This window comes from Hirundo rustica, chromosome 19 (genome assembly GCF_015227805.2).
Source record: "Hirundo rustica isolate bHirRus1 chromosome 19, bHirRus1.pri.v3, whole genome shotgun sequence".
NCBI lineage: Eukaryota > Metazoa > Chordata > Aves > Passeriformes > Hirundinidae > Hirundo > Hirundo rustica.
The window spans coordinates 7,479,240-7,492,565 of NC_053468.1; the positions used below are offsets into that span (position 1 = coordinate 7,479,240).

Genomic DNA, 13,326 nt, shown 5'->3' on the forward strand with positions numbered 1-13,326 from the left:
GTTCTTAGGGGAGCAGTTTTGGAGGATACATTCTGGTGTAATGGTTTTGTAACAGGGATAAATGACCATTATTTCAGCCATGTGAAGGGCCGTGGACTCCTCTGGGCCTTACACCAGAGCCAAGGATGAAAAGAAGCGTTTTAACTCTGTCTTCTACCAGGCACTGGGAACACGGGGCTCTTTATGATCCCTGTGATTTATCTGAACGTCCTTTGAACAGCTTTTTTCTTTAAAGGTCTACTTTAGAGCAACGATGCCTCTGCTGGATGGGGTTTGGTGAGTGAGCAACCTGGTGCCTTCCTCCCAGTTGCATCCCAGGTCCCTGTCATTAATCCAATATTAATGCCCAAGAAACTAAACGGAGGAGAATGTAAGTCCCGCCATTCGCATGTCATAGTGTTTTTACCATGGGCAGCTCAATCAAATGAAAAGTCCTTCAGTTAGGGAGCTGAAATGCTGCTTTGTCTTAACTCATTTTATAATAAACTATATTTATATATGGTTTATATATTATTGTTATATATATGGTGTGTGTATATACATGCATGGTTTATATTTCTATAAATAATCAATAAACCCTGTTTATTGTGAGGTCCTGGTGGTGCTGCTTCATCACCAATTGTCTTGTAATTACACTACCTGATGGGATGGAGAATGGGAGCTGGGCTTGCTCTTTTTTTTTGTGCTGCTCAGAAATGAATGAAAAGCAACAGAGGATTCCCTCAGGATGCCCCAGCTTTGGAGGGAGGAGAGTGATGGGAAGCTGAATTTCAGACGCTGCAATTTTAGTGTTGAAAGGGAATTTCACATTCAACATTTGCAATTAGCTCAGAAAACCTTGCCACGGATTTTTGCCCCTGTGAGGCACAAAGCAGCTCAGTGGAAGAAGTGCTGCAGGAGTCTTGCTACTTCCAGGTGGTTTGGGTTTGTTTTTTATCTCCAGAGCATTTAATTAGGTGTTTCACTTTAGAGCCTCCCTGTAGGTATGCAGTTGTTAAACACTTCAGTTGCTGATTGAAGGGTGTGATGAGTGAAAAAGGAGTATCCTACGGTTTTATTGGGTTTTTTTATATACTAAATAATAATATAAATCTCATAAGGATGCTTTAATCAGCCAAGAATCTTAAGTGCATTCCCAAATAAAACTTTCCACATTCAATTAAGTTTGCCTGAACAGGCTGCTTGGGAGAACTGAAGCCATTAACAAATACTAGAGACAATCAAAGGAAAGGTGAATGGACTTTGCTTCATCTGCCTTGCTCATTTTCATATTTAAATATGTATTTTGGTCTCTTTCTGCCTACTGTAGTCCCTTTTCTCCTTGTAGGGCTCTGAGTAGCAGCTGAATTTTCCCAAAAGGGAATTGTTCAAAGGTGAGGTGTTTAGAGCTGAGAATCAGTGAGACGCTTAGTGCATCCAAATGAGCTGAAGTTCGGAAGTGTTTGACAAAGTGTGAATGGATGCTGCAGAGGAATCACACCTGCTTTAGAAGCTGTTGTGTAAGTCCATCCTGAATGCAAAGGGTTTCAGTATTGACCCTTGAACAAGTGATTTAATCAAATGCACTCTGGTTTCAGTAACTCAGTACTTGCTGCTCAATCCAGGCGTGGTACAGCGGTCTCATCTGCAACACAGTCATAACCTCCAGCCAGCATATGTAAAATAAGTACGTGTGAATGAAACGAATATGAATGTGTGAATAAAACCTGTGAACACTTGAAGGAAGAAGGCCTGGGGCATTTGCGCTTGAATTTTAGTGACCTGCTTGTCAGAGTTCAGGGGAGGATCTTTGGCTAAGAGAAGCATCCCTTGCCAGACACAAATATTTAAACTAGTATACTTTCTGTGCCAAGCAGGCTTAAGGGAAAAGGAGTGAAGAAAAAGCTGGTTGGTGTGAATGCAGCAGAGGCACAGCAAATGTGAGATGGTGTCTGCCATATGGATTTAACTGAATTTAAATACTTTACCTTTGCCAAAGTGGCAGCCTCACTTTAGGACTGCTTCTGTCCCCATAGAGCCCACAGTGCTGCTTTGGTGCATATTGGTGCCTGATGGGTGGTGTAGATGTGGAGCCAGGCTGTTCTCAAAGGTCCCCAGTGAAAAGATGAGGCAAGGAACACAAACTAAAATACTGGAAATTTCACTTAAACATAAGAAGAAACAATTTTGCTTTGTGGATGGTCCAACACCGCAACAGATTGTCCAGCATGGCTGTGGCTCTTCCATCTTTGGAGATGCTCAAAACTCAGTTGGACATTATCCTGCTCAGGCTGTCGTAGTTGATCCAGGCTATCTCCAAAACTCCTTTGAGTCTCGAGTAGTCTCTAATTCTGTGAGTGCTTGCGAAGGAGGAGAGCAGTTTAAAAGTGGTGATGGAAGATGGACTTAGCATCAAGAGTTCAATTTGAAGGGAGGAAACTGTAGAACTTATACAGAATCCAGTAGTGATGGAAGTTCTGGGAAACGTTGAGTGCAGTAGTGACTTACATAGTTGTGATGGTAGAGGTGGGGAGTGAGAAGTCGGCATGGGTGCGTGACAACACACACAATGAGGGAAGAAAAGAGGAATCTAAACCAAATCACTTCCCTGCAGTGGGACAAATGGCAGAAGCAGCAGCAGCTGCAGTGCATCTGCACTGGGCTGCCCTGCCTGCAGGACTCAGAGCTGATAAGGGGAGAACTCTTGGTGGAGGTGAGAAAGGTGGTTTATAATTGTATTTATCTGACAGGTAACTCTAGCATGAACTTCTAAGTGCACTTGTATCTCTGCAGTGAACAGATAAACACTGATAAGTCTCAGCATTGACTCAGAGCTGATAACCCATCAGTCTGTCTCCAACCAGTCTCCACCTGAGCACGTGCTGGTCCCTTTGTACCACTCAGAGACTGAGCATAACCCACTCCCTTTGGCTGTAGGAAATCCTGAAACCAGTGCTTAGCCAACCTCTGAACTGGGGAGGAAAGTACTGATCCACAAAACATCTCAGTGCACAGTTTTGCCTCCATGCTGGTTGGTATTTTGGTCTCTTGGCTGGCAATTCCCATGAGGGATTAGGTAAGATTACTTGTCAATAAAAATAAAAATATTCATCTTCCTTTGTTCCTGCTCAAAGATCTCCCAGATGGTAAAATATCAAATGGCCAAAATTTTGAATGAATATTACTTGAAAATCTGGGCTGGATTTGACAGGAAGACGTGTTCTTCAGGATTGGCTTGGAACAATTCACCAGTACTATGTAGCCCCTCTCTGGCTCTTTAAAATATTTATTCTGTTTTTATTAGAGAAGAGTTAGAACCATTGATGTTTGGGAAAGTGAGGCATGTAACTTTGAGTTTCACGTCTAGATTTGCCATAACATTTGGGTCCAGGACTTGTATCCACCAATAGAAATCAGGTGCCTTGGTTATATATATATGTGCAAAATTCATAAAGCTTTAGGGTTGCACAGTGTTGGAAGATGTATTTAGGCTTATCTGTTCTGCTGTGGCCTTTGTCATCCATTCAGGCACAGAATGGAATTGGAAACATCAACCTCTTTGTTTAATGTCAGCTTGTCTCTCGTGCTATGTCACTGTCCTTGCTTGACTTGGAAACTCTCAGATTCTTCAAGGTGAGCCCTCGTTCCTGGGAGGGCTGAGAGAACTGGAGAGTTTAGTGTTTAAACAAATAGGTAATGTCATTCCAGTGCTCAGCTCTTCAGTGACTCTCAGCTAATGAGCTGGAATTTGAGCTGTGACTGTGCAGGAGTCAATGCTCTTAGTCACCACCCCGATACTCAGAGCAGGTTCCTGGTTTGGCTTACCTCATAGTTAATGGTGCATCTTTTGGCAAAAGCTGCGGTGTGTCATCGTTAACCGTTTAAACCCTGCAAACTGCTGGGAAAACCTACTGCAGCGGAGGAGGAAGTGATGTTTGCCTGGGCAGAAAATGAGGGGTCTGCTCAAGGAGGGCAAATTCTTGCATGTGAGTGCAGCTGTCAAAGGGAGCCTCTGTTGTGCGGCCCCTGAATCGATATTTGAGCCCTTTGGGGTTTACTTTGTGCAGCTGGCTCCAGCAGTATCTCAGATTTATCCAACTGATCACTTGTGACTGCTGTGCTACCCTGGCTGCCTAGTGCAAGGCTCAGCCAGCTGGAGAAGTACAGGAGTGTAACTGAGGGAAATTAGGTCAATCCCAGTGCTTTCCCCTTAGTTTATTGTCATTTCATCACATTTTGGGCTCTGTGTGCCAATCCCATCTCCCCACGGCAGGAATGACTTCATGCACATCTTTCAAAGGATGCAAACCCTGATTCTATGTTCATAATATTTGCATAATGGCTATATAATAAAAGAAGGAAAATATGGCATAGATCAGCTCAAAGAGGAATTTAACGTTACTGAGTCCTCTTTTACATCAGCTAAATGCATTATCCACAGGAGTTTAACTCAACATCCTCACACAGGGAAGGCTACAGGTGCAGGTGCTGTAGCAGTATAAAAAAATCATTCTTTTAGACCAGCAACAGCAATTTTAAACATGGTTTGCATTTGTGCTGTGCACACACAGGAATTCCCAGCTCTGGAGTGACTCCTTCTGTGGGGTCTCCTCAGTCCACGTGTCCCTCACCTGAAAACAGCATGTGTTCAGCTTGTTTTGAGACTCCTACAAGCTATTCCACATTCAAATGCAAATACTTAATAAGCAAAGCTTAAGGATCATATGATTCTTTAGACAGTAAATCTGGTGGTTCAGAGTTGTACACATATTTGGCAGATTATAGGTTTACCACAGGCAGATAATCTTTTAAAGAACATTGGCTTTGCTCCTTTTGTTAACTAATTAAAAAAGGAGAAAGAACTTCAAGCTGTAATTAGACCTCTTAAAACACATATTACTCCCTGAATGGTCTATACAACCAGGATAAATGTATAATTAGGAGGGTTCACCAAACATGATTAAAGCCAGTCATGTGTTCTAGGCCATCAAACATTTATGTGTGCAGGAGATTGAGTGTAAAGTCAGTATGAAGGTGTGGATAGAAACCACATCACACATTTTATCTGTTGGACCTGATGCTCTTAGAGGTCTTTTCCAACCTACACAATTCAGTGGTGATGTATTATAAATAACTGCAACCTGAAAGCTTTTTTTCAGATGTAAATTCTGGAAGGATTGTCACATCCGTAGCTCCTAGTGTTTGGTGACACTGGTGACAGTAATGAGACTGGGTCCCTTGGACCCCATGATCTGTCACTCTTACTGTCTATGGCTTACTGATAGTTTAAGAAATGTAGAAGTTGGGACATAGTTTTCTGTTCCTTATTGTCACATCCCCAAGGCATAAAGGATTTGCATACTCTCTGGAGCACACTTCTATTTTGAAGAATTTGGTTTCTTTTGTTTTATGGCTAGGGGGTGTTTTTCCTTCTATATATTTAGGAGATGGGAGGAAGAGAGCACATGCACTGACCTTTTGTACCTCCCGTTCATAGGTACAAGTGCTTTCACCGTGCATTGATTTCTGGTGATGTCATCTCTTGAAGGGAAATTCCCAGGAAGGCTGTGGCAGTTCTGGGTCTCTGCAGTCACCATTCTTTCCATACGTTGATGGTTTATTATGTACTGGAATCTTCCCTGGCTTGTGTCTCACCAGCCACACAAGCTGGAGAGAGGCACTTGGAAGCCCTTTTGCATCCTGAATTGCTCCTGGAACTCGTAGCAGTCCCGTTGTGTGGCTCAGGTGTCCCTTCCCAGTGCCACATGTGCCTTGGCTGATGTTGGCAGCTCTCACGGAGGTGCAGACTCTCTGCATATTCTCTGATATGACTGCTTTCCAAAATTTAAAACAAATTATTGCTTGCCCTAATAGTGCTTTGTTTCAAAAAACCCTTCAGTTTCAAGCATTTCATTTTAGGAAAACACTGTTGATAAGTGTTGAGCTTGCTGGGCTTAACCTATGGGGAAGGAACTAGTTCAGGTCCTGAAAGCTGACTCAGATATTTTCAGTTTTCCTGCCAGAAACCCACTTGCACAGATGAACAAAATGGAGCAGAGTTACCAAGTCACACAGAAAGGAACGAGCTTCTTCAATATATATCAATTTCTGCTTGGGGAACAGTGAAATTCAGTTAAAGTCTGAGCTGCCGGTTCTGCTTTTGAGCACCCACAGAATTAAGCTGGTGTCAGCCCTTTTTCTCTCATTAAACTCCTGAGAACCTTGAGGTAGGAAATAAATGGAAAAGCAGTGGGGGGAAAATTCAGTGCAGAGGAAATGGCAGAGGTGTCCTGCTACAGCTGTGGAGGAGAACAGAAATTTCCTCAGCCTGTGGAATATCTTTTGCCACATGTTTGTGCAGGTTGTCATGTCCACATACACTTGGAGAGGAAAAGGGATGTTCCTATGGCTGTATGTGTATAGATTACACAAAAAATAGCTGTTGTCTGTGTTGCACATGGAGTAGTTTTGGGATCAGTTTCTGAGTGGTTCATGGAATGCCTGTGGTCCAAGTGAGCAGCAGCATAAGAATTTTAGAGTTGTTTTGTTGTTTGTATTTTATTCTTTTTATATGAAAAACAAAAAGGCAAGGCCTGTCATGGCTGGGACAACTTTTTTCCTTGGGAGCTTCCCAGCTGTCCCTCTTCAGAGACAATTACAATGTAAGTTTTGTGTGACTGATCAGAGATGGAAGATGGAAGGGTCCCAGCTCATTTTAACTAATTCATTTTATCATATGAGTTCCAACAGGATGCATGCTAGCCAAAGATCCTGAAGAACTGGTAAGAAGAGGAAATAGCTCTTTAATCCTACATACAGAGCTCCAAGAAACCAGGGACAGTATAGAACCGACTACAAATAATTCCCTAAATTGTTTTAGATTTTTGGATGTTTATTCTAGTTGTCACAACGTAATGGCTGTGTGGTCCATAGTCTTGAATATCTGATCTCAGAAGGGCAATGCTTATGTAGATTATGCTTTTTAAGACTGCGTTTATTCCCAGATAAAGTCAAAATCTCGTTACTTAACTTTGCATACCACTGCTTCAAAGAACACAGTTTAAATATTAAACAGATATTTGGAGTGTGTCAGCATGGGATAAGCCAGGGAGGAGGATTTGAGGAGGAACTGAGAGAGGAGTGAATGTATTACTTATTGCAGATGATTTCATTGTATTGGACATCTGATTCCGTGGTATTGATGAAACTGAGTCACTCCACCATAAAAGAAATACTTGGTACAATTTTCCTGCTTTGCACAAGGATTGTAAGAGGAACCTTGTAACAACATTGTTTGGAGGAAATTCCTACCCAGTGCATTCACTGGGAGCGATACCGGCTGGTGAGCACAGAACCGTGTCGTTTTTCTGTAGGTATTTCAAATTTGAGGAACATCCAGTGCATTTACAAACTTGTCATTCTTCAGGTGTAAGTAACGTTGTCCGTGCTCATCCCAGGCAGGTGACTATTTTGCCTGTCACCCTCTCTGTGTTCCACATCTAAACTTCCTCAGAAACCACAGCCAGCCTCCGGTTCCTTGCTTCCCAATTCTGCATGATTAAGCCTTTCAGCACGTTGTAAATACTGTTGCTCATTTTCTAAACACATTGGTTACCTGTGCAGCAATGACTGCCAGCATATTTCTGCAGTGGAGTGGTTGAGCGTTGGGAAACTGACATAAATTAAATTGTTTGAGTCACGGTAGTGCCCTTTCTGCTCACACCCACGTGTGTGCAGCTTTTGGGAGATGTAGGAATGCGAGCAGCACTGCACACACCCTGCCAGCAAACAAGGAACTTGAATTCCTGAGAAAATGGGTATTGCTCCAGGATTCACACCAAAATATGAGGAAGTGAAGAGTACACAAAAGTGGTTTGGTTTTGTGGCTATTGGAATCCTCAAAATACTCTTTTCAACCGGGGATTACAGTGAAGAAAACAATGCAAACATGTCAGTGGTAGATTTTTGTCTGCTGATGGATGTATTTATGACTGAGGCACGTGGCTTGGAGTCTGCATGGCATTTTGCATGTTCGTGAAAGAGACTTGTACTCTTGGCTTTGCTGTAGGGCACAAAATCAGTCATTTCCCTTGACTTTTTTCTATCTGAAGAAGGAGAATTGGTAATTGCTCATTTTTCCCGAAGCACTTTCATGGTTAAGGACGTATCATAAGCAGAGAGTCACAGACTGGTTTGGGAAGGAGCTGAAATGCCATCCCATTCCACCCCCTGCCATGGGCAGGGACACTTTCCATGAGCCCAGGTTGCTCCAAGCCCTGTTCAACCTGGCCTTGGACGCTTCCAGGGATGGGGCAACCTGTGCCAGAGCTTCACCACCCTCTCAGGGAAGAATTTCTTCCTAATATCAAAACCTGCCTTCCTTCAGTTTAAATCCCCGCTGTTCTTCTCACAAATGGTCTTATAGAATAATGACAGTAAATTGAGGATTTGTAGAGGTTACATTTGTAGAAAGAGATTTCCCTGTGCTTACAACTTTCTGCATTGACTGGTTCATTTCTGCCCCTGCAATTATTTCTGGGTGTAGCTCAAGCTGCCTAGATGGCTGAGAGCTTGCTTGTGTTCATGTTTCAGGTATTCAGGCATCAAAGAATTGTGTCTTAGCCTGCACTCAGCAGCACCCAGAAAACTGCAGGGGCAGTGAAAGAGCTTAGGCTGAAAATCGGGTCCTTGCTGCTCACGAAATTTTGCTTGAAATGGGCCATTAAGAAAATTTTATTAGACAAACATTTTAGATTGTGTTGTGCTAAATGTGAAGTACATCCTCATTCTGTGGGGCTGTTACCCAGAAGGGCAGGCAGTTCCCTGGGCAGCTGAATGTCTCCTCCATGCCCCTGCCCTGTGTGCTCCGAGTCATTCCCTGCAAGTCCTGCTTACAGAGTACACGGCTGCTCCTGGGGCTCCCACTAAAGCTCAGCTCACTCTGAGAGTTTTGGGGAGGTGTCTGCTGCTGTTCAAGGCAAGTGGAGTGAGATGGGTGCTTAGCACCTTTGAAAGATTCCATTATTCCATTGCTTTTGGTCGACATTTATTTTGATCGATTGCAGGTTCAACCCTTTCCCAGCTTTGAAGAGCCTTTAGGATTTCATAGTCAGGACGTGCCCTGGGCACGCTGGGGAGGGAGGGTTGTGCTTGGCAGGAGTTGCTGTTTCTAAATCCCTGAGCAGGGTTTGTAACACTCACCCACCTCCCCACAGCTTCCCAACTCAGGCTTAGCAAGAGTGAACAAACTGGGGGTCTTCTGCCTCTTTTAGAACATATTCTTGAATTTCACTGAGTAAATGTCTTATTATTACTTTTCTTTCATACCTATAAATCTTCACAAGAAATATAGTCCCTTTCCTCTGGGCAAAAGACAAATGAAACAACTCTGAAATTCTAAAAATAAATGCATACAGTAGGATCGTTTTCCAGTCACATGAATTTGTATTTCCCTGTCTGTTGTGCATCCTGAATTTAAAAAAAGCCAAGGGGGGACCTGCTAATGTTTATATTTCTTTTCTCAGTATTTCTGGCTCCTTGTGCTCTCACGGGGTTTGGTTGGCATCGGTGAAGCGAGTTATTCTACCATTGCACCAACCATCATCGGGGACCTGTTCACCAAAAACACCAGGACCCTCATGCTGTCTGTTTTCTACTTTGCAATTCCCCTGGGCAGGTAAGTGACATGAACGTTCTTCAACTTGGTTTTGGCTTTTCTCTTAAATAAACTCACACAGATCTGAAATGGCTAATGATGATAGTTCTTGACTTTGGCTGGAATGGTTTAGACAGGAAAATATTGTGAGCAGTGACTAATTAGTTGCAGGAATTAGATTCTTTTTTGGCCCTATTACTGGTTCATGTGTGACTTCTGGGAACTAATGGGAAGTTTGTTGTTGGTTTATTTAGGTTTTTTCCTATTTTTTTACGGCAGTGGGGTGGAAATGGAATAAAAAATACTTTAGCTGACTTTTTCTTTCAGTGGAGTTTCTTTATCAGCCCTACGCAGTATCTTAATTGTTGGGACGGGAGGGAATCTGTCATTATTTTTATTTTTTAAAATAATGGCTGACCCTCTATTGTGAGATTGTCATCAAGGTGGCTTTGCATAGTTTGCATACCAGTTCCCAGAGCTGGACAACATCCTGGGCAAGAGGGCATCATGGGTTCATTTCCAGCAGGGAAACATGGGCAGCATGTTCCAAACTCAGAGAAAGACTTCTGGTGCTGCGTTTTACAAGCTGGAACACTTACCTGTGAGATAAAACTCACAAACAGCCTTTTGCTCTTGAGGAAAAAGAGAGAAGCAGATCCTTAATTGGTGAAAAGAATATTTTGCTAAGAGAACCAAGGATTCCAAGTATTCACATTGAAAATTCAATGAACTAGAAAGAAATTACAAATATTTATCCTGTTGAGCCTGATTCTGGGACTTCATTATCTCAATATGCAGCAGCAGCGTGGATTACAAGGCCATGGAGGATAGGGCAAGGGCTGTAAACTGAGAGCTCTTGATTGGATATTAGGAAGAAATTCTTCCCTGTGAGGGTGTTGGGGCCCTGGCCAGATTCCCAGAGCAGCTGTGGCTGCCCCTGGATCCCTGGCAGTGACCAAGGCCAGGTTGGATGGGGCTTGGAGCAACCTGGGTTGGTGGAAAGTGTCCCTGCCCATGGCAGGAGGAGGAACTGGATGGATTTTAAGGTCTCTTACAACCCAGACCAGTCTGTGATGATTCATGGTTTGATTTTGGGACTTGTCTGGGTAAAATGTCCAGTTTTAGGGAGGTTATAGCTGACAACCTCCAAAGCTTAGCAGGCTCTTCAATAAAGCAGGGGTGAGGGGACCCAGGGAGGGGGGCTCACAGTTGCCCCACTGCAGTCCTGACAACTTTTAGCCAAGGCCATCTCAGCAATCTCAGCCTGGCTAGTAAAACAAATGCAGAGTTTTGAAAAAGGGTATTTACCTTCAGTTCACATTGAGAGAAACGTGGCTATGTTCACCTTTAGTCTCTTGTGACACACCTTTTTTCTTACATGTGGCTGAAGGTGTCCCATCAAACTTCTTGAATGTTCTTCTTGGTTTTTCTTCCAAGCTAATAGAAAATAGTCTCTTCCTGCATAATTAGAACCAAGTACTATTTAGTGGCAGGAAAAAAACCTAATGATGGAATATGGCCTGTCCTTGAAGGGCACTTTTTAACTGAAAGCTTGAATGTAAAATTGTTTAATATTCATATTAGCACAGGGAAAGGCCTGATGTAGAAATGAAACTGGAAAATAAATCTTTTCAAGTATTTTTTTCCCGTCCACTGTAGATTGAAAGGTCAGCTATAAACTTCCAAATTTCCATCAGATTTGGACATTTTTAGATCAGCAGTGCTGGCTAGAGTCACATACTGGCCACCATCTGCTTCAATCCCCATGTTTCTTCCTGTAGGACAAGGGAGCTGAGGACACACAGTTGGTTGTGCCTCTCTTTGCCTTTGTCCAAGAACAGCTGTGACTGTGGCACGCTTAGAGCTCCAACCAACTCTCATCTTGGCCTTTCTTGCAGTGGCTTGGGATACATCACTGGGTCGAGTGTGAAGCAGGTTGCTGGAGACTGGCACTGGGCACTGCGGGTGAGTCCCTCTTAATGACACTTCTTAACGAGAGCTCCGTGGTTGATTGGTGTTGGGAAAAGTTCCATCACACAATGGCTCGAGCTGGTATTAGATCTGAAAGGTGAAGGGTTGGAAATTTCATCTGTGGATGTTAAGTGAGTGGGAGATGCTCTCTTGTGGGCTTGGCTCGTGGGATTTGGTATTTTCCCTGCTTGGGAGCAAGAATTTTCCAATTGCTTCGTTATCAATCAATCAATCATGACTTCTTGATGGGGACAGGAAGACGAGGCATTGGCCTTAAATCAACTCCACAGTCTTTCAGTCCCCTGCTGTCAAGAAACTCTGAGAATGGCTTCCTGCTTTGAGGAAAAAACACTTTGTTCCAGTTTCCGCTTGTTTTTCTGCCCTGAGACAGTCAGTTTCCTTCTATTTTAACCTCTTGGGACCCTGATAAATGGGCTGAAAAGATAATCCCCTCCAATCACATACTCCCAAACAGCTTCTGCACACAAAGATGTCTTGAAAGAGCTGGGAGGAAGTGGCCCAGCAGAACTGGTTTCTGACCTTTGGTGCTGTGGGTGGCATGTGAGGGGCATTCTCTGGCTGTGGCACTTCATGGACACCATGAAGCTCAGGCCAACACCGTTTATAACAGTAGGTGATGGATTACAGGGGTTCCCGTCTGGAGCAAACGTGCCCTCTGTGACACAGCCATGCCCAGGGTAAAGCAAAGCCAGGAACATCACCATGAATGGTTCATCTGTAGCTGGGAGAGTGGAGGGCAGTTTCCAGCTGTGCACTTGGAGTGGAAAATGGAGTAGCCTAAAGCTTCCCACCAAGAGGATGCTGCCTCATTAGCAGAAGTATTTGAGAGTAACATGAACTTTTGAGCAGAGGCCAACACAAGGAATGAAAACCCCAAAGCCCCTCCTCTGGTCAGTGGACTTCAACTAGAGCACTCTTGGAAAACCCAAATGGTCATTCTGTGAAAAGAGATCATCACCAGGACTTTTCAGGTGGCATCTTCACAGTTATCCTGAGAAATCCAGGCTATCTGCAAGACTGTACCCCTTACAGGCCATGGTTTCCACTACAAATGACACACTGGTGCTGGAATCCCTGGCTGTCCAAGATTTGGGGAATCTGAGTAGCTGCACACATCTGTGGTGGCTGCTTTGAACACCATTGCTCAGGCTCTGTAGTCGCACAGCACCCACAGAAAGCATCCAGACATCAGTGTAAAGCAGCTTCCACCCCTATGGCAATTATTGCACTCTTGCAAGATGGGAATGATTCCCCAAGATGATTCTTCCCTGCATGATCTCCTGTGGGCTCCAAATACAGAAGAGGTCAGGAATAAGCCATACTTCAGTGGGCTGAAAAAGACAGAAGGACACGTGGACAAGTGAGCAGCTTTGTCTCTGGATCTGAGAACAAAGCAAGTGTTTCACTGCAGCACTACTGAGTGTCCATGGATATTGTCCTGGTGGGTGCTTAAGCTTTTAGATAAAAACCAAAGAGACTTGCAAAATCAAATCATCTGGCTGTAGAAAAAACAGCGTTTCCAATATTTTTTACCAGTGATGTGTCTTCTGTTCAGCTGTCAGAGGGATACTGTATCAGGCTTCCATGTATTCCTGGATGAGCGATTTTCCTGACTTTTAAGGTCTTTCCTTCCCTGTGAGTTTGTCATCTTTGGACATGAAACACTGATCCATGTGTAAAGGCCATTCTCAGGTTAATAA

General features: G+C 43.6%; 1 protein-coding gene across 2 annotated transcripts in view; it reads left to right on the forward strand.

Annotated features, from left to right (window-relative positions):
* LOC120761237 (sphingosine-1-phosphate transporter SPNS2-like) overlaps positions 1 to 13,326 on the forward strand; it is a 134,565-nt gene that overhangs the window by 72,977 nt on the left and 48,262 nt on the right. For both annotated transcript variants that reach the window (XR_005703584.2, XM_040082284.2), the window contains exons 4-5: positions 9,504 to 9,655; positions 11,533 to 11,599. Coding sequence is in view for 1 of the 2 variants with exons in the window: in XM_040082284.2 (XP_039938218.1) it covers positions 9,504 to 9,655; positions 11,533 to 11,599 (219 nt within the window). In the remaining variant the exon portion in view is untranslated. The remainder of the gene's footprint in view (positions 1 to 9,503; positions 9,656 to 11,532; positions 11,600 to 13,326) is intronic.